General features: G+C 41.0%; 1 protein-coding gene across 1 annotated transcript in view; it reads left to right on the top strand.

Annotated features, from left to right (window-relative positions):
• Positions 1-20,648, top strand: part of LOC309475952 (immunoglobulin superfamily member 10-like) — a 192,274-nt gene extending 171,626 nt beyond the window's left edge. Inside the window, exons 16-22 of the mRNA XM_082138969.1 lie at positions 245-553; positions 732-1,034; positions 1,493-1,801; positions 15,193-15,489; positions 16,115-16,423; positions 16,944-16,989; positions 18,616-20,648. Of these exons, the coding sequence (XP_081995095.1) occupies positions 245-553; positions 732-1,034; positions 1,493-1,801; positions 15,193-15,489; positions 16,115-16,423; positions 16,944-16,984 (1,568 nt within the window). The 3' untranslated portion in view covers positions 16,985-16,989; positions 18,616-20,648. The remainder of the gene's footprint in view (positions 1-244; positions 554-731; positions 1,035-1,492; positions 1,802-15,192; positions 15,490-16,114; positions 16,424-16,943; positions 16,990-18,615) is intronic.
• The last annotated feature ends 978 nt before the right edge of the window (positions 20,649-21,626 follow it).

The raw sequence follows: 21,626 nt of genomic DNA, 5'->3' as shown, positions 1-21,626 counted from the left end.
GAAATACTTCTCAGCAAACTTTTAGCCACAATAATGTTGACTTGTAGTGTTCCTGAGTTTGAAGAGTAAACATTCAGTAGGAGTGAATTATTTTCAGTTTTCAATGAAGGATCCAGCACATTATAGGGAAAAATCATAAATGGGGCTAGGCAAAATATTAATAGTAAGCAATATCATCTGTTCACTCGGCAGTGTAAAAATTACCTGTGATATGCAGATCTAATGGCAACATTTACTTTTTCAGTTGAAGAGAAGACTGTGATAGTGAAGGAGGGAGAGGATCTCACTCTGAACACTGATGTGAAAGTACAGACAGATGATCAGATCCTGTGGACGTTTGGACCTCAAGAGACTCATATCGCTGAAATCAGAGGAGAAGCCAGAGAGACATATGATGGTTCTGATGGGAGATTCAGAGACAGACTGAAGCTGGAAAAGACGACTGGGTTTCTCACCATCACAAACTTCACAGCTGAACACATTGGAGTCTATAAACTACAGGCCATCAGCAGCAGAGGAACCTTGTATCAAATATTCATTATTACTGTCAGAGGTGAGTATATCGGGTCTTTCTACAATGAAAATTAAAGTTCTTCTTAATTTGTCTACAGGTAATTCAACTCAAACTGCTTAATGTTCAGACTCCAGTCAGAGTTAATACTGTAGATCCATTTAGTTTCAGCATCCTGTCTGTTGTTGAGTTTTATTTGTTTCCCTTTTCCTGTGTTAAGAGGAGACAATATTAAAGATGGAGGAAGAATCTGTCACTTTATACCCTGATACTGAAGTACAGAAAGATGACCTGATCCTGTGGATGTTTGGAGATCAGGACAATCTCATAGCACAAATGATGGGAAAGACCAGAGAGAAACATGATGTTGCTGATGGGAGATTCAGAGACAGACTGAAGCTGGATAAGAAGACTGGATCTCTGACCATCAGTAACACCACAGTTGAACACTCTGGACCTTATAAACTACAGATCAGCAGCAGCAGAGGGACGTCATACAAGAAGTTCAAAGTTGTAATCCATGGTGAGTAGTAAAAAAGTTTGTGGTCATTGAAAAACAAAGCTGAAATAAAAGCAGATAAATATTTGATTGGAATCTAATGAAAATTTGAAATGTTGCCTTGGCGACTTAATGAAATAAGTTTAAGTTTAACCACTAAAATTACTACAGATTTACTCAAAAAAGAATTTTAATAGTTAACACTGAATGTTATAGTCTATAATTGTAATTTGTCCCTTAATTTATCCAATATAATGCAGGACATTACTTCACAGAATCATAAATAATGTACATGTACATAATAAATATTTTATTTGTTAAAACCTATTGTTTTGTTTTAATATGCTTTAATTATGTCACATAATTAAGGTGCATCATGTCATCATCTGTATAAATACAGATACTCTCTATCTCTTTGTCCATTGCTTTACTCACTCTCTTGTTATAATCTACTCATTTCTATGTGTTACTGTGACATGAAGTGAAGAAAGTGTCAGCGCTAGAGGGAGAGGATGTTACCCTCAAGACTGATGATGAAAAACAGAAAAACGATCAGATACTGTGGCTGTTTGGAGATAAAGATGCTCTCATAGCTGGAATTAGTGGAGGGACTGAAGAGATCATTACATATGATGTTCCTGATGGGAGATTCAGAGACAGACTAGTGCTGGACAAGAAGACTGGATCTCTGACCATCACAAACACCACAAATGATCTTGCGGGACTTTATAAACTGAAGCGCCACCGTGGTAAAGAGGCCATGATCAAGAGATTCTTCATTTCTGTCAGAGGTGAGTTTCTCTAGTCAAAGTAAAGGCCATTGCACACTGAGTCCGAAATTTTCGTATGCGTTTTTTCATGTTCGTCAGCAGTAAAATTCGTCACGCACAGAAACCTTGCACACTGAGTCCGATGCGTATTTATTAAACCTTTGCGGAAAAAAACGCAAAAAATACTAAATGGATTCGTCAAGCAGTGATGATGAATTTGTTGCCCTCTTTCTTCTTAAAAAGAGAAAAAGAAAGAGGAAATATTGGGTCCATCCAATCCTGAGATTGCGCCGAGAGGAAGGAGAGTTTCACCTCCTTATCAATGAGTTGCGAAATTATCCCAAACGATTCAAAATGTACCTCAGAATGTCAGTGGAACAGTTTTGCTAGCGATACTGGAGCCACATATTAAAAAGAAGACCACCAATTTCCGTGAACCAATCGATCCTGAACAGAAACTGGCAGTATATGGACGGACACACACACACAGACACGCGGCCGGCAGAAGCGCTGGGCAGACAGAACAGCTGTATACAGGTTATATTTTATTCAGTGTCTTTGTAATCCGCATTTTGTTTTTTATTGGGGATTGCCCCACTAAAAACTGGTGGATTGTATTATTAACCGCTGCAGAACTCTGGTCAGGGATTCGGAGTCATCAGATAGAGTTATTGCCGTCATTTATTGCACAAGAGTGACCATATACACACAATAGTGTAGGCTACTTGAGGTAGTTTCTGAAATAAATAATATGACAGAAATAAATATTCACTGTCTAAAATTATTCAACAACTTAAGAGATTGCAAACTCAAACATAAACATCTCTGTAAAGTGCAATGATACATGAAATATCAATCGAGAAATATGAGTCTGAATAACAAACTGAATAATGCAGTGAAATTGACAAAACACCAAAATGTGGATTATAGAAATTGGACCGTCTCTACAGGCAGTAATAAATGACAACCAGTGAAAGATATTATCCACGGAGAAATTCACTTCAAGGTAATAACTAGTAAACACAATACGAGCCGCGATGCTAGCGGGATAATCCGCTCGTTAAGCAGGATCAAATTACACTAAGAAAGATCGCTAAACATCAACTACAGCACAAACATGTTCTAACTTAGCGCAGTTGGGATACAGTGACAATCTGTTATTTACAACATAGAAGGAAAACTTACTTTGTCATAAACTTCTCTTGCGCATAAACACTGCTCATGAATGCGTGCACGCGATATGATCGCTCAACTGAGTAGCTTAGTGAATAGGCAATTACGCTGAGTCCGTACGTGCTGAGAACGCTGCATTACGTTATTTGCTTACAATGCAACTTAAAATATCACACACGCAACCAACTTAATATTTAAAGGGACAGAATTCACAACATTTTTCATACAGTACTTGTGCTGCGAGACGAAGTGTATCAACTTGTCAGACGTCATTCTGGATTTTGTCGTTCGCTTGTACGGTGGCTCTGAATGTTCAAAAAACCTCACAAAACACTGGCTGTGGATGCGAAAAACGCAGAAAATCGAACCCAATCCGAATTTTTTTTTTACGGACGAAAGTTTCGTAGACAGTGTGCAAGCATGATTGACATAACGTGAGGTCGAATTTTTTTTTTAACGTGCGAAAATTTCGGATGCGAATTTCGGACTCAGTATGCAATGGCCTTAAGAATAATCACAGTTGTACCTCATCCATTCTGCTTCTGCAGATTATTCAGATCAGTCTGCTTATCACCAACTACTCAATGTGCAAGCTTACTTGTCACTGTCACCAAAAACTGAATATGGATTACTTTTAAAATCTCATTTCTGTACTTTTTAATGCATGAAGGTTTCAATTGTCCAGACTTTCAATAGATGGATACGAAATGAAGAGAGAAAATTAAAAATATCAGTAACATTTTACAATAAGATTACATTGGTTAACATAAGTTAACCACTTAAGTTAACATGAACTAAGAATGAACAATATTTCTACAGCAGTTCAGTTCATCTTTATTAATTTCCTGAAGGCCAATTGGTTGCAGGCAGCGTACAAACACATAACATAAAACAATCCCATACAAATACATAAAATCTAAAGCATTTATTAATATTAATCTTATTTAATGTTCATTTCAACATTTACTAAAACATTATTAAAATCAAAAGTTGTATTTGTTAACATTATTTAATGCACTGTGAAACCATGAAAAATTAATCACTATATTAACTAATATTAACAAAGCTTAATACCATGGGCGTAGGTTTAGGGGGGGACGCTAGGTACTAGTCCCAATCAATATTTTGAGATGACAAATTTGTCCCCACCAATATTTAGCAAGCTCCTTTGAACTGCTATTTGGATCTTTGCGCTGCTATAGAGTGCCGAAGTTATGACGTCACTTTGTAGGCCAAAACGCGGAAGTGAGTTAGCATTTTAGCACTACGGGTTCCCTCGCCCTAAAGTCTATGGGTTTTTTGAATGGGTTTTTGCTAAATCGCCTGAAATAAGGTCTGTGGTTAACAAAGCCTCTAAATATTTTCACGTTTTGATCTATGACATAAAACACACCAGTTATAACCTGCTTGTGATTTTTTAAAACTTTATTGTGTCTTAAAAACGGTGGTTGCTAACAAGTTGCTAAAAGGGACTACATCCTTTGGCGGAGACTTTAGACGTCATCATGACAAACATGAAATCTCTAGCCCGCGTTTCAGCTTCACGTTCTTAGAAGTTTACCTTTCAGTTAATATAGCCTACATAACGTTATTTTTGTTTTGTCCCGAGATGCAACCACAAGTCATCGAATGAAATCTCGTTTGTTTTCCGTCCGATGTTATCCAGCGGAGACTCTGGGTTCGTGCCAGATGGAGTAAAAAAGGCTAGCAGTAGCAAGAATAAACGTTTTTCATAACCAAATCAACAGCTAAAATACCTTTTGTCTTTCTCTTAAAATATCTAAAAGCTTGTTTACTTTGCCACTGTTTAATAGATTAGATCCGCTGCAGTTTTATTAAAGGCTAACATTACGTTGAGAAATGTGTTTAATTAAAATATTCAAAATAATACCTGGTTTATTGACTTTTATTGTAACTTGTTTGGATATAATTATAGATAGGGTGGGTCCTGCACCTTGTGAACTTGGCTTTTACCCACCTATAATAATATGATTGTATTTGTAAACAGCATTGCCGGTAGTTAAAGCAGGCAATGATATTAATCTTTGTTATTTTAGTAGTAAATGTTAACTATATTTAATGTGCTATATAAACGTGGACAATTCCCAGAGAACACGCTGATATGTATAGCCCTAATGCACTGTAAGTTGACTGTCTGACAAATACACAAATTAAATGTTAAACTATTGCATACTACTTGTATACTATTGTAACTACACTCCAGTCAGCTCACAGTAATGTGAATGTGAGATAAAATTTACTACACAGGCTCTCACATTGGGGCTTGTGGATTACCAGGTAAAAATAGAAAATGTTAACAAAATGAGTATATATGGTTTATTTAGGGAACATATATGGTTTAATTATAATATATTATAATAAGCATTTGCTATTGACAGTTCTCTTTAAATTCAACATATATAATTATATACAACTATTATATTAAATGTTTGGAATTGAACTGCGTTATGCTTGTTCAGAGATTATTTGTATAGTTATCTTAAATACATAGAACACTATTATAACTCCTCTATCTCTCCCTAGTTTTACTTACTCGATTAACCTTGTACCTCATGCTGGCCCTACAATACCGGCAAGTAAACCAGCATCAAAGCTGCACTGTTCATGTCCAGATTTATAGTTGTTCTCTCTTCGATCTATGGTTTTTCTATCGTCTAAGAAAAAGGACATGGAAATTGATACGGCCATAGCTAACGTTAGTGCTTCTGAGATGGTTAAAGCGCGTTTTTTTCCCTGGCGAATTAGCAAATGGTATGCAAACATACAATCAAACATAATACAGTGAAAGATAATCTTTAAAGTTTATTTGGGGCACAATGATCAGGCATAATAATCTTAATCACAAAGAAAATAATATTAAGGTTTATATAAACTAACAAAATAATAAACGAATAAATAAAACATTAACAAAAGATTTAAAAAATCTCAGAGAGGCACGCATAAACAAAATGAGTTTCTAACATTTTTTGAAAAACAGAAGGGGCAGTATTTCTCATGAAAAAGTGGATAAGTGTTCATACCATAGACTGTAAAAATAGGTTCATACCATAAACTGTAAAAAATAGGTTCATACACAGCGCAGATCATAATGAGCGAGCGAGTGAGTTTGAGGAAGCTTGATGATGACGTTGATCCGCGACCATGGTGTGCTGTAGTCCGTTGATAGCCTACCGTTAGCATTTTATATCCGACGGCTTTATTTAGGCTTCAAAATGTATACATTTTGGATTAACTTGTAAAGATTATCTTGATAGACAAAACGTGTAAGGGTCACAACTCTTTGTTGAACACAGATCTTATTTTTTGCGATTTTCCAAAAGTCTATGGGGAAAATGCATTGCTTTTTGATCGAGGGAACCCATGCGCCGCTAACTTCCGGGTTGGCCTACAAAGTGACGTCATTACTTCGGCACTCTATTTGGATCGATTCCAACGGCCAAAACAACGACAGTACAAGAAACGTACTCGGTTACTAACGTAACCTCGGTTCTCTCTAGAAGAGGGAACGAGTACTGCGTAAGATATCTTACGCTAGGGGAAAATCCTTTTCCGCGAGATATTGAAGCCAAAAATTATCCTTAATTTTGTAATAATGCAAAACGCGTTGCAGCAGCAATGCAGACATAGGCGAGACAGCTCGCGCGCCTATTGGCTGCTCTGCGGCAACTGCAGCAGCCTATCGAGCGAGGCCTGGCGTGACGTCAGACCCAATCAGGGCACTTCGCGCCCGCTGCGTCACGTCCCGCCGAAATGGGCGTGGTCTAGGCCTATAAATATCGCTCGCAGGCAGCTATTATCTGGTTTTTCATCATCGAAGCAACCAGAGCGTGTGCATGCACGGCAAGATACGCAGTACTCGTTCCCTCTTCTAGAGAGAACCGAGGTTACGTTAGTAACCGAGTACGTTCTCTTACGAGAGGTCTCTCGTACTGCGTAAGATATCTTACGCTAGGGGACCCAATGTAAAACGCCGTGCATGCTGAGATCTGACACCAAAGACCCAAGGGCGAAAGCCCGGGGTACATATAGTGCACAATCACTCAGTGAACTCACAGAGAGTCCGGAAAGAAGGAGGGGTGCAGCCTCACTTTTCCACATAAAGTAGCGTCGATGGGACGCGAATTTCATCATACAGACAGGGCGGGGTACGGCCTGAACTGATGGGGAAAAATGTGGGTCTTACACAGTTTGCCCAGCTTTAAACTGTCGAACATTGAGCTGTGCTCAGCAAACGCAGCATTCTGAGCTGAACGCATCAGGTCAGATAATACTGGTAGTTTAGACCGACAGCAGCCTGGCCTGCAGGGCGGGAACCTCTAGGTTATAGAACCTTATAAATGTAGACGGGGAGGCCCAGCCTGCCGCCATACAAATATCTTGCAAGGCAATCCCACTTGACCAGGCCCACGAAGAGGCCATGCCTCTCGTGGAATGCGCTCTGACACCCAAAGGGCACTGCATGCCCTTGGAGGCGTATGCCAGCGCTATAGCATCAACTATCCATCTGGATAGGCTCTGTTTCGACGCGGCTAGTCCCTTAGAACGTCCGCTAAACGAAACAAAGAGCTGTTCCGTCTGTCTGAAAACAGACGAGCGAGACACATAAGCTCGTAATGCCCTGACTGGGCAAAGGAGGCTCGCGTCTCTTTCCTCATCAGGGACCGGTAGGGCTGACAGAGAGATAATCTGCGCCCTAAACGGTGTGTTGAGGGATTTTGGAACATAACCGTGCTTAGGTTTGAGTATAACTTTTGAGTCATTGGGCCCAAACTCCATGCACGCCGCGCTCACAGAGAGCGCGTGCAGATCCCCTATGCGCTTCACTGAAGCGAGAGCCAGCAAAAACACCGTTTTGAAAGACAGGTGTTTCAAATCGATTGACTGTAAAGGCTCAAATGGCGCACCTTTCATGGCTTCCAGAACCGTAGAAAGGTCCCATACGGGGACTGAGGGAGGTCTGGGAGGATTCAGTCTCTTAGCTCCTCTAAGGAAGCGGATGACTAAATCGTTCCTTCCTATTGACTGACCAAGCGTTGTTTCTGAGAACGCTGCTATAGCCGCCACATAAACTTTGAGCGTGGAGGGGGCCCTGCCCCCATCCAACAGCTCTTGTAGGAAGGAAAGCACCTCCGTCACATCACAGTTTGTGGGTGACACACCACGGGCTGTGCACCAGCCCGAAAACACTGACCATTTCGAAGAATAGAGTCGTCTTGTAGACGGAGCTCTAGCCTGCGTGATCGTGTTTAATACTCCTTTAGGGAGTCCAACATGTACCCGTTGATGGCCCAGACATGAAGGGACCATAGTTCCGGGTGAGGATGCCAGATCGAGCCGCGGGCCTGTGAGAGGAGATCTCTCCTCACTGGTACTGGCCACGGGGCAGTACTTGCTAACTGCATCACGGCTGGGAACCAAGGTTGGTTTTTCCAGAACGGCGCTACCAGCAGTACTGAGCATCCTTCTTCCCTGAACCGTTCTATCACCTGAGGCAGGAGAGAGACGGGGGGAAAAGCATAGAGCGGGCGGCGGGGCCACACATGGGCCAGCGCGCTCCTGCTCTTGGAGAAAAATTCTTGACAGTGAGCGTTTTCTTGAGACGCAAACAGGTCCACTTCCGCTCTGCCGAATTTCTTCCACAGCAGTTGGACTGTCTGTGGGTGTAGAGACCATTCGCCTGCCGGAACATTGTTCCTGGACAGTCTGTCTGGTCCTATATTCATGATCCCTGGCACGTGCGCTGCTCTGAGCGAGCGCAGGTTGCACTGAGCCCATACCAGGAGGCGTTCTGCCAGCCTGTACAGTTTCTCGGATCTGATGCCGCCCTGGCGATTTATGTAGGACACCACAGACATGTTGTCCGAACGGACCAAGACGTGGTGACCTTTTATTTGGGGACAAAAACGCGTCAGCGCGTTGTCTACTGCCAGCATTTCGAGGCAGTTTATGTGCAGGAGCTTCTCCCGTTCTGACCACTGGCCGAAGAACGGTCTGCCCTCGAGCAGCGCTCCCCATCCCGAGGTGGACGCGTCCGTGGACACCACTTTCACCCTCGAGGAAGTCCCCAGGCTTACACCTGATTGGTACCAGTCGTTCGCTTTCCAGGGTTTCAGAGCTGTAACGCATTTCTGATTGACCCTGAGGCGAAGCAAACCGGGTGCCCACGCTTCGCGTGGGACTCGCGCTTTCAGCCAAAACTGCAGCGGGCGCATGCGGAGCAGACCCAGCTGGAGCACTGACGATGCTGAGGCCATGAGACCTAGCATCTTCTGAAATCTCTTGAGCGGGACAGACGCGCCGCAGCGAAAAGAGTTCGCTGTGCGTCGAATGTCTACCGCGCGCTGTGGTGATAGTCGCGCTATCATGGATAGTGAGTCCAGTTCTGTGCCCAGGAAAGATATTTTCTGACTGGGTGACAGGGAGCTCTTCGCCCAATTGACACTCAGACCCAAATCCTCGAGGTGATCGAGTAAAATGGTCGTGTGTTCTATGAGCACTGCGCGAGATTGCGCTAGAATCAGCCAATCGTCCAAATAGTTCAGCACTCGCATGCCTCTCATTCTGAGGGGTGCGAGCGCCGCATCCATGCACTTCGTAAATGTACGGGGTGCTAGGGACAAACCGAACGGCAGGACTGTGTACTGATATGCCTGGCCCTCGAAGGCGAATCTCAAATATCGCCTGTGACGTGACGCTATCTGTATTTGAAAATACGCGTCTTTCAGATCTATTGACACAAACCAATCTCCTTGGCGAATCTGCACAAGGATTTGCCTGGTCGTGAGCATCCTGAACTGTCGCTTCACAAGCACTTTGTTCAGTTGCCTTAGATCTAGTATGGGTCTGAGACCCCCGTCTTTTTTCGGTACCAGGAAGTATCTGCTGTATAGCCCTCCCTCGCTCTGATCTTGAGAGAGAGGTTCTATGGCCCCTTTGCTCAATAGTTTCGTCACTTCGGCTCGAAGTAGATGTGCTACTTCTGTTTTTACCGTGGTCTCGACGCGCGCCACATTGCGGCGAGGGCGTCGGCGAAACTGCAGCGAATAGCCTCTTTCTATAATGTTCAGCACCCACTTCGAAAACCCCGGGTAGCTTTGCCAATGCGTCTGCATGGATAGCTAGGGGTCGAATACAAAGCGCGCTCCGCTCGCTCAGCGATGGAGAAGCTTCGGTGTGCTGTAACACAAGCGTGTCGCTCGTGACATTTGAGGCATGGGGCGCGCTGATGACAGCGGGCAGATTGCCCGCGCTCGACTCCTCTGCGGTGGTTAACCGCGAGGGGGAGGGCTGGGCGGTTCCCGTGGGAACTGTCATGTCTATGTGTGGATGTGGGCGCGGGACAGCGGGCACATTTATCACACCGAAAGCATCGTTCGCTTGCGTGAAGCGAGTGCACGTTGGTTTCGTTTTTACAGAAACCGTGAGACATGCATAACGTGGTGTTAGTGGGCACATTCACCATGTTTGAAGCGCAATCGGTCTGAGCCGATTCATGTGCGCGAGCCCTGTGTGACGGGCTGTGCTTGTGTGTAGAGATGGGCACTGGGCAGTGGGCATTCTTCTTACACATAAAGCACCATCGGCCGTGGCCGGGACACCAGAAAAAATTCACACTTATGGGATTTATCTGGGTAGCCGTAAAAACGGCGTTTGTGTGCAGGCAAGCGGGTGACAGAACCGACTTGTTTACTGCAGGATACACTGGAACAGTCACATTTACTGGAACTGAACGAGCGAGAAGTTGCCATAGAAACAGAGAGCGTCAACATGCTGGCGTTTATTGCAGGCCTGCGTGCATTACAACAGGCTTGTTCACTGCAATATTGACATTTCCAGTCGCCTGAATTCCAGAGGGGAATGGGAAATGTATAGGAAAAAGGAGGTTGGTCCGTCCGCAGCGGGACCAGAAAAACTCCCTTTTTTCCTTACGCCAGTGACGCACAGAACACCATAGAAACGGTGTTTGGGTGCAGGCGAGCGGGTTGTACAACGCGCTCGTTGGCTGCAAAATACACATCTGCAGTCACCTTTTCAGGGAACTGACAGAGCGAGCATTGACGGCATAAGAGAGCGTCAACGTGCTGGCGTTTGTTTGCAGGCATGCGTGTATTACAACAGGCTTGCTCACTGCAATACTGACATTTCCAGTCGCCCGAACTTCAGAGGGGAATGAGAAATGTACGAGAAAGAGGAGGTCGGTCCGTCCGCGGGGGGACCAGAAAACGCTCTTTTCTCCTTTCGCCAGTGACGCACGGAAACCATAGAAACGGTGTTTGGGTGCAGGCGAGCGGGTTGTGCAACGCGCTCGTTGGCTGCAAAATGCACGTCTGCAGTCGCTTTTCAGGGAACTGACAGAGCGAAGGATTGGCGGCATAATTTTAACTGCCGCTAGACCGGGATTCGAACTCCGGTCTCTCGTGAGAAAAACCAATGATTCCACCACTGAGCCACAGGGGGGGAACGCAAAGGTTTTCGGATGCACGAGCATATAAGAGCGTCACATGCTTTCTTCGGCGTATGCTTGCAGGCGCGCTTGTATTAAAACAGGCTCGCCTGCTGCAATATTGATATTTCCAGTCGCATGATCAGGGAACTGGGAATATGTATGAGAAATTGAAGGTCAGTCCATCCTCAGAGGGACTAAAAACACACCTTTCTCCTTTCGCCGGTGAGTGACGCATGAATGGGGCGCAGAAGGCAGGGTAGCTTTCTTATAACGTAAAGAAAAACTAACCCCGACCGTCCGCTTCCAGCCTCCCTTGTGAGCGGCGCAGTTTGCGCGGCTTGAACAGAGGGAGAGAGAAAGCTAGCCCCGTGACCGCCCGCTCCTGACATCCTCTGTGAGCGGCGCGGTGTGCGCGGCTCGAACAGAGGGAGAACAGGTATCGTCCCCCAAGCAGGCAAGGCGAGCGGGCGAACCGGCAAGCTTTGCGGGTTGGGGGGGGGGGGGGGGCGGAGGAGCAGTCTCGGAGAAGGATGCCAGGTGAGTCCTCAGAGTCACCATAGGCAGTACCTAACTCGCAGTGAGGGCAGTCGCCGTCAGCGAGTGCGAGAGCTGCGTGATCAGGAAAAGGGGCGTCTTGAAAAAGACGCCCAGCTCTTTTAGTGCAATGGGAGTGTGTGTCGCGGCGGCGAGCACACACACATACATAAACACAGTAGCAGAGAAAGGATATAATGCCGGAAAGCGCAGCAGGAAGGCAAGGAAGGCGGCGCGGCCAGCGACTTCAGTGACTCGTCCCGCTGAAGGTGCTCTCTTTCAGACGGCGCGGCTTCTTATCCAGCTCCAGCGATGCGTGTGCTTCGCTTGAAGGATGAAAAATCAGATAATAGCTGCCTGCGAGCGATATTTATAGGCCTAGACCACGCCCATTTCGGCGGGACGTGACGCAGCGGGCGCGAAGTGCCCTGATTGGGTCTGACGTCACGCCAGGCCTCGCTCGATAGGCTGCTGCAGTTGCCGCAGAGCAGCCAATAGGCGCGCGAGCTGTCTCGCCTATGTCTGCATTGCTGCTGCAACGCGTTTTGCATTATTACAAAATTAAGGATAATTTTTGGCTTCAATATCTCGCGGAAAAGGATTTTCCCCTAGCGTAAGATATCTTACGCAGTACGAGAGACCTCTCGTAAGAGAACGCCGTAATTTGATTGGCGGCGGTGTATCTGACAGGCTACACGCGCGGGCCGGGACTACTTTTGTGCTTGCACTGGCAGCGAGCGGGTGGTGTGTGTGTGTGTGTGTGTGTGTGTGTGTGTGTGTGTGTGTGTGTGTGCGCGCGCGCGTCGACGACGCCGACGGTAAGTTACCAGGGCTGTCTCTCTGCCACATACAAAGGCCAGAGTAAAACATTTTAATATTCCGTTTTTTGCCACTTTTTGTACTTTGTAGATAGATCAGCTATGCCACCCAAGAAGAAGAAAGGGGACATACGAAGCTTTTTCATAAAGCTTAGCAGAGTGTAAGTAGGCAAAATAACTAGCCACACAAATAAACTAGCAGTAGTAGTGACTGACCAGGCTTTCAAATGCAGATTCTACTGTGGAAAATAGTATTGATTGGTGATAGTATGTGTTACCATGTTGTTACAGTTAAACCTAGCAGCAGCAATCTTTCAACTAAGGTTAAGAGTATTGATTAGGCTGTGCAGCACTGATAGACTCATAGAAGTCACGCTATCATGATAGAATGCTTCGTTAGCAAGTCACTGAATGTTAATTAGCTGACCTTAACTTAGAATCTTGCAGTCAACATAAACAGTGGATCTGAGACATTTTTCGTTTCTACATTCTATTTATGTAATGTATTTGTGAGTGTAGCCTAAGAATTTAATATTTAAGAATAGAATATATCAATAGAATTTGATATAGAATAGTAGATACAATTTTAGTATTAATGGAATACTGTAATCATGGATAATAATAATAATAATAATAGATAATAATAATGGCTTTGTTGTGTTGAATGCATACTATGATACGTGTGTATTTTATTCATTTGTTCATTATTTAATTACATATAGAAAACTCATTCCAGGGGGAGGGGGAGGGGGATGTCCCCACCAAAGCTGAGGCCAAACCTACGCCCTTGCTTAATACATTCTGTAACATATTAATTGCTCATTGTTAGTTCATGTTAGTTCTTATATTAAAGGTCCCATTCCATGGATTATTTTTATTATTTTATCATGTTTACAGGGGTGCCCTTATAATGTTAGTATGTTTTTTAGATCAAAAATTGTTATAATTTAGAAATAAAAGGCATATTTCCTAGCCTGATTTCATTCCCTGGTTTGAACACTCTGTTTGAAGGGGCGTGTCTGCTGTGAGACTTCAGTGTAAACACCCTCTGCTGTGATTGGCTGAAATGCTTGCATATGAAATATCTGGCATTACATGTGGAACTATCTGGAAAACTTTTACTATTACAGCTATTATACGTTTTTACTATTACAGCTATCGGGATTAACGAATCGTGAGAAGTTTTTTAAGTATTTAGATCTCTTTCAATCACATAAAAAATTGCAGTGACGAGCATTGAGCAGATGACAGCCTGTTGATCGCGTGAAAAAAAGATCTTATCATTGCAACGCAGTTTCTGCACTCACTAATGATTTCACCAATGCAAACATGAGGCATATAAATACAGTAAGAGCTTCGTTGTGCAGTGTAACATCGTCATTGATTTCATAACGAGTGTTGGCAAGTGTCCATATAAACTCGCGCTGTGTGATTGACAGCTTGGACGATTGGAAAGGGATTGTTCTTTGATCGCTTTCTGTATATTAATCACAGTTTAAGTTAGATTATTTTCATCCTACTAAGAGAAACGATGTGAAGTTGATCGCTACTTCCATATTAAATCACTACTTGTACTTACCGCTTGCTGGAATATAGTTGAAATTGTCCCCTTCGTCAGTATGAAACGCTGAGAGAAGCCTGCTTGATATTATCCCAGGTTAGAAAAACAGTCCGTGGTGAAATGGACAGAGCAAACTAACTTCGAATTAAACTTTTGCGGTATCCGATTATAGATAAACATCAACCATCTGTTGACATTTCGCCATCAATACGCCTGTGTTCCTGTGTGCGGAGGTTAGTCAAAACACGGTTCTAGTGATGTCACTAATGACGGAAGTAGAGGGGTGTAGTCCAATCGAGCCGTTTTTTGTAGTCAACTTCTGTTAAATAAAATATCTCGCTTGGCATTGAATTTTGAGCTTTATAATTTTACAGATATTATTTATACTCTAACAACAACATTACACACTAACTAAAGTTTGAAACATGGGATCACGTAGAACGGGACCTTTAAGTAAAGTTAACAGATGTAACCTTATTGTAAATGGTTTCCAGAATATCTTCATTTGTGTTTTAATGATGAATGATATGAGGGTGATTAAATGACAAAATATTGATTTTGGGGTGAACAAGCCCTTTAATGTACAGACTACAGTCTTTAGATCATTTCAGTTGTTAGAAATCTGATTGAAGAAGATTAAAAATCTCCCACTGAAGTATATATTGAAATGTTCTGTTTGCTATTTCCTACAGCTTACATTTAGATCCAGACTGATTAAATAAAGCTAAATGTTGCATGATTCAGCAAACTGAAACAGTAATATGAAGTTTCTGTGTAATGAAGCTGAAGATGAAGAAAAAATGTCTTTGTCAAACTGATAAATTGGCATCTGAATGATCTTTTGTTGCAATTTTTGAAGCGAGGATGATTTTAGGGAAGGAGGAAAAGAATGTGACTCTAAACCCTGATACTGAAGTACAGAGAGATGAACTGATCCTGTGGATGTTTGGAGATCAAGACAATCTCATCGCTCAACTGATCGGAGAGACTGGAGAGACGACATATGCTGATGCAGACGAGAGATTCAGAGACAAACTGAGGCTGAACAAGAACACTGGATCTCTGACCATCAGTAACATCACATCTGGACCTTATAATCTACAGATCATCAGCAGCAAGAGGACGTCATACAGGAAATTCAGAGTTTTCAAGTGTTGTGAGTCTTTCCGTTTCATTTGCTAATATAGATGAGGTCTTCGCTAATAATGCAGTATTTTCCCATCAGGAATTTTGACAGATTTGTGTGTTGTTTAATGCAAAAAGCATTTCCATTTTGCATAAAGTTTCGTCCTGACAGCGAGTCACTGTATTTGTTATCAGAGCATACGATTTGCACATTGTTTACAGGACAACCTTGGGCAGGGTGTGGAATAACATATTTTTAATTAAAATAAAGAAAGTAAATCAAACATTTTACCCGTTTAATCGTAGAAATAATCAACTGGTTATCAAAATCAAAAAATGAATCGGTTATCAAAATAATTGTTAGTTATAGCTCTAGTTATAACAAAAAAAAAATTTATTTCTAATTTCATTATTGGTGTGTCTATTTTTTTTATCCAAAATTGAAGGAACATGTTTTCAAATTGGGGTCCAATTTGGACTAATTAAGCCAATATAATTTTAGAAATCCCATGATGCCTTTATAACATCACATTTAATATGTATAAAGATGCATTAATACTACAGTAAATGTAGACATGAGACCTCAGTTGCATCGGTTACTGTCTGACAGTGTAATATCAGTTTAATCTGAGTAACTTTCTCTGTTTGTTCTCCAGGTGAGTCCGGTCCCAAGACAGTGTCAGTGATGGCGGGAGAATGTTTAGTTTTAATCACTGATTTTAAGGTAGAAAGAGATGAGAAAGTGGAGTGGAGATTTGAAGATAAAATTCTCAAAACCGGAATGAATGGAGACATCAGTAAGACTTCATACGGTGCTGATGTGAGATTCAGAGGCAGACTGGAGCTGCACCATCAAACTGGATCTCTCACCATCAAAGACACCAGAACCAGCGACACTGGAGTTTATCATCTAAACATCTGCAGTGGAAAGAACATTTGCTGGGAATTCAGTGTTACTGTCAGTGGTGAGTAAATCAACTCTTCCAATGTGATACCCTGATCCTTGGTTAAAAAGTGGCTTCAGTTGTTTCATTGCAAAATAATACATAATATGCTCACCCTCATGTCGATGTATGGCTTTATCTTTTGAGGAACATGAAAGAAGGTTCATATTTAGTTTACTAGGGTTGAATGCTTTTCTAAATAATGAAAGTCAAAGTAGAATTTCAATGGATGGAAAAAAATTCTGAGAGAATATTATGATTCAGAGACCATTAAATGTCTTATGGGTTTGGACTGATTTCATACTGTAGCCAGGGAGGCATGATAAAGTAAAGTCTGCAATGAGAGAGTGAGCGAGGAGACGAGCGGTAATGAAGTAGATCAAGTGCACGACTAACGCATTTCTCTAATTCCAGTAAATTGAAAGAATTTGCCACTTGCCACACATACAAAGCATGTTTTTTTTTAGTTTTTGATGTGACCATAATGTCTAAAGAATTTACTGTGCATTATCTAATAAGTCTGTGATTGCTGTTAAAACAGGATCAGAGAAAAGCTCCTGGAAACGAACCAAAAGAGTTTAAAGCAGGTGAGAATATGTTGTGTGCGCTGAATCTCTTTAACTTTAAAGACCCCCTGTGGTGATAATCAAGCTTTTAATTATGTTTATATGTATATTTGGTGTTTTTAATATACTTTAAGACTAACCATGTTCAAATTCATAAGTCAACACCATTGCTGAGTATTTTCTTCTTAAAACTGCAGTGAACCAAAGACGTTGTTCGATGTTCTCAAAAACATGTTTGAAATCGCTGGTGTTTCTGACGTCACAAACTACCTTGTAACCAATCACGTCAACGTGCCGGCGGGGTTTAGCAAATCATTAACGGCGAACTAGCTGGGGAGTCTCAAGAGAAGCAAGGTTGTCCTGGTATATTTTTCTGTTAATATAAAAAATTGGGTAGATAGCGGGTATATGATGTATATTATGATGTTATGATGAACTATATACCTTTCTCCACTAAAGTTGTTCAAAGGGTTTCTAAAGATGCTGATATTTAGAAGGCAAACGCAGTTTGAAATCGCTGGTGTTTCTGACGTCACAAACTACCTGGTCACGTCAATGAGAGGATGGTGTGAGTGAGTGAGTGGAGGCGGGGCTCATTTGCATATTCATGGGTGATATATTAAATGGGTCAAGGGTGTAGAGTTACATTCAAGCTATTTTAAGGCATGAATTTTTTTTTTTCAAGGAAAAAACATTTAAAGATGTTATTTTGATGATCAAAGATGAGTTTTGAGGGATACAATTATTGACTACAGGGGGTAGTCAATAACAGGTCTTTGTTTACAGGTCTACAGGTCTTTAAGTTTGCATGTTCTGGAAGGTATGTGAGTTCACAAATATAATATATGTGATGCGATCTGGGAAAACCCACCACATGGTGAAATTTTACCTATTACAGGTTTTGATATCATATGGATGCTGGTATCAAGCCCTTTCCAAATCTGTTTTTATTTTTATCATAGCTTGTTGGTAGCAGAAGTTATGTTTATCTGAAGTCGGCCGATCTCTATGATTTTCTGGAACGGAATTTTGAGAAAAACAGGTTTAAATAACTGTCACCGTTGAGACGCGTCCATCTCGCGATTGTTATGAAACTGCGTGACGTTATAGTTTAAACAGGATTGGCGCGAAATGCGCACTATACACATTCACTGTACATGTATGTGGTTTATTTTAAAGGTAAACTATCTTTGTAGTGTTACGAGACGGACAGGTGTATACGGCGATTGTTTTGTTTTTTTTCACCTCTGCCGGGCGTTAATGGTCGCATATAATGCATTAGAGAAAGAGAGTATTTTCAGCTTGACACTATAAATCGCTGTTTTTCTGCACTAAACAAGGGAATTTTGCCAAGATATTTTCAGAGATAAGAGAAAAGATGTTATAGAATAATAATTTAATGGAAAAAAAAATTTGACAAAAAAACTGACATTCAAACTATTTTGGAATTTACTGAAAACGGCCCAGCGCGACATCCGACGGGTTTTCCCAGATCGCATCACATATGTTCTTTTCTTACAAATGCACATGAAAAGTACCCAAATAATACAGAACCTGGTAATTGGTAATTTAATGGAAAAGTGTTTACATTGCTTCTGACGTCTGAGATCTCTCTTTTTAATTTCCATAATTGTCTCTGTTTCTCAGATTCCACTGGAAACGGACTGAATGAATCAGCAAGTATAGTGATGACACAGATTCCTGATGGAGTACAGCAGGGGACGAGTTCAGTTTGATGAGCACACACACACACACACACACACACACACACACACACACACACACACACACACACACACACACACACCAATGTCAATCACTCTGACATCATCATCAATTTAGCTCCGTCTTTTTTATCAGCCTTTAGAATCTGTCCACTGTAAGTGAGAAATGCCCCTGTGCTGTTGTTAAAAAGTTGTAAAAAGGAGGGTGCCAATACGTGAGTTGGGAGTAAGAACGTGTTGGATTGTAAGTGGAAATGCTCTTGCATTATATAATATCTTTGGTACATGTCAGTTTTTATAAAGGAAAAATGGTTTGTTTCTTGTCAAACCTTCAGAACATTTGGAATATGCAACGCGACGCATGAGATTATTGTATGGCATGTTTTCACTCTTTTTTTAAAGACCCCCTTGTGGTGAAAATCAGCTTTTAATGTTGTTTATATGTCTGTGTGGTGTTTTTAAAATGCTTAAAGACAAACCATGTGCAAATTCATAAGTGTAAAAAGACAGTCTTAAAAATGCGGTTTGAAATCACTGTTTTTTCTGACGTCACAAACTAAACTACCTTGTAAGCAATCAGGTCAACGTGCCGGCGGGATCTAGCAGGTTATCCTGGTATATTTGTCTGTTGAACCCTAACCCTACATTTAGCAATATAGAGGGTGAATTATGTATATGATGTATAATTCACTCTTCCACTTCTTCTTCTGAATCAGTTTCTGGTTTAAACATAAATGACTGAATTAAACCAGTATTTTCACTTGCTATTGTGGAGCGTTTACTACAGTAAAGTTGAGCGAGTGGATCTCTGTAAGTGAGATTCACTGTAGAGTCAAATGACATCCAGCAAACTGAGCTGGTGTGAGTGAGTGGAGGTGGGGCTAATTTGCATATTCATAATTCTGCATATACTAAATGAAGCAAGGGTGTAATTACATTCAAGCTATTTTAATACATGAATAATTTTTTTCACATGAAAAAACATGATATATGTAATATGGTTTTAGAACAACATCAGAGTGAGAAAATCACTGAATGTTCATTTTTGTGTGAACTATATATGTGACCCTGGACCACAAAATCAGTCTTATGTGTATTTTTTTTTTAATTGAGATTTATACATCATCTGAAAGCTGAATACATAATCTTTCCATTGATATTAGGTTTGTTAGGATATGACAATATTTGGCCTAGATACAACAATTTGAAAATCTGGAAACTGAGAGTGCAGAAAAATCGAAATATTGAGAAAATCGCCTTTAAAGTTGTCCATTTCTATAGGCGATTGTGCTGCATCCACTCACAAAAATAATTTTTTTATATATTTAAGGTGGGAAATTTACAAAATATCTTCATGGATCATGATCTTTACTTAATATCCTGATGATTTTTGGCATAAAAGAAAAATCGATAATTTTGACCCATACAATGTTTTGTTGGCTATTGCCACAAATATACCCATGCTACTTAAGACTGGTTTTGTGATCCAGGGTCACATATAGACAGTCACAGAAAAATAAGTTGTGAAGGAGTAAATAAAGTACAAGTGAATGAAAGCCGTCATATGTAAATAATTATGGAATATGGCAGTGTTTTATGGCAGTGTTTTACATGAGTACATTACAGTGGAACATTTTATGTTTTTGAAATCATCCGAGTTTTCATGAATGTAGCACAACTTTTTTATTATTATATAAGCATCTGCATATTGTTGGATTGGATGATTTTATCTGAACTTTGAATTGACAGCATTAGTGCTATAGTATTGGAATCGTTTTTTGTTTGTTTGCACTTGCACTGACTCAACTTTAGTACTTACAGTAATGTGGGATGATATCATATTGTGTTGTGCTTTGTAAGTAAAATTTACTTCTGTTTGTTTTATTCTTTATTGTACGTCATTTGGATAAAATCCTTTGTTAAATTAATAAATGTTTGTTTAAGATATTGATATTATACCACTGGTCTATATGATCTTTCTGTCATCCGTCATGAATCATGTCTGTCCTCTAGTGTGCAATACTGATACAGCGGTTCAGTTTTATATATATATATATATATATATATATATATATATATATATATATATATATATATATATATATCATGTCATGTGAAATCTGTTGGTTCATACTGTATGTTCAATGATTGATGTACCAAATCAAATCTTCAGAGACCAGACTGAATCTGACCACAGATACAGCAGAAATCTGGAGGATTACACAGAGAGAGAGTTTGCACTTCAAACCATAATCTGGCCAAATTTGTGCAGGAAAAACACAGTAAAAACTAAATTATCCTCTTACTGAATATATTAATCAATTAAACCAATTAATCCATCCTAAGTATGAACACTTACATTTAAAGTTCCATCTTTAAGAAAAGATACTAGGAAAATCTTCCTCTTGGGAAACAGACCAAAACATTTTGACTCATCTAGCATGAAAAGCTATTGTCAGAACAGTGTAATATTATGTTGCATGTGAGGGGGTCAAAGGTCACAGGTTTAACAGCCTGACCTACCAGCAGCTCAATGAACTGGTATTGGTCTGACACTGAAAGACTCGCACATTTAAATTTAAAATGGTCATGCCCTCTTTTACCTTAAAAGTGAAGTGGAGACATAATAATAAAAAGATGATTTCCATGAGTCTATTCTTTGCATTTGTTTGTGTAGGTGGTGGTGTTGAAAAAAAAATAGCTGATGCCAACACAAGTATTTTATCATGATTTTGTGCAGTTGTTTCTCAGTTTTTAATTTTTGAGGCCATGCATGCAATGTGAATATTAACAAAAATCAAACACAATAAACACAATAATGATACTGGTCTTTTAGAAGATATGCTTTCAAAGCTAGCTAGCTATTGCTAGCCTCTCCAAAATTGCCTACCTTACCTTTTACCAGACCACTTTATATACATATTTTCCATATTA

Source organism: Leuciscus leuciscus (genome assembly GCF_965113295.1).
Source record: "Leuciscus leuciscus genome assembly, chromosome: 15".
NCBI classification, from domain to species: Eukaryota; Metazoa; Chordata; class Actinopteri; order Cypriniformes; family Leuciscidae; genus Leuciscus; species Leuciscus leuciscus.
This window is presented reverse-complemented; position numbering and strand designations above follow the sequence as displayed.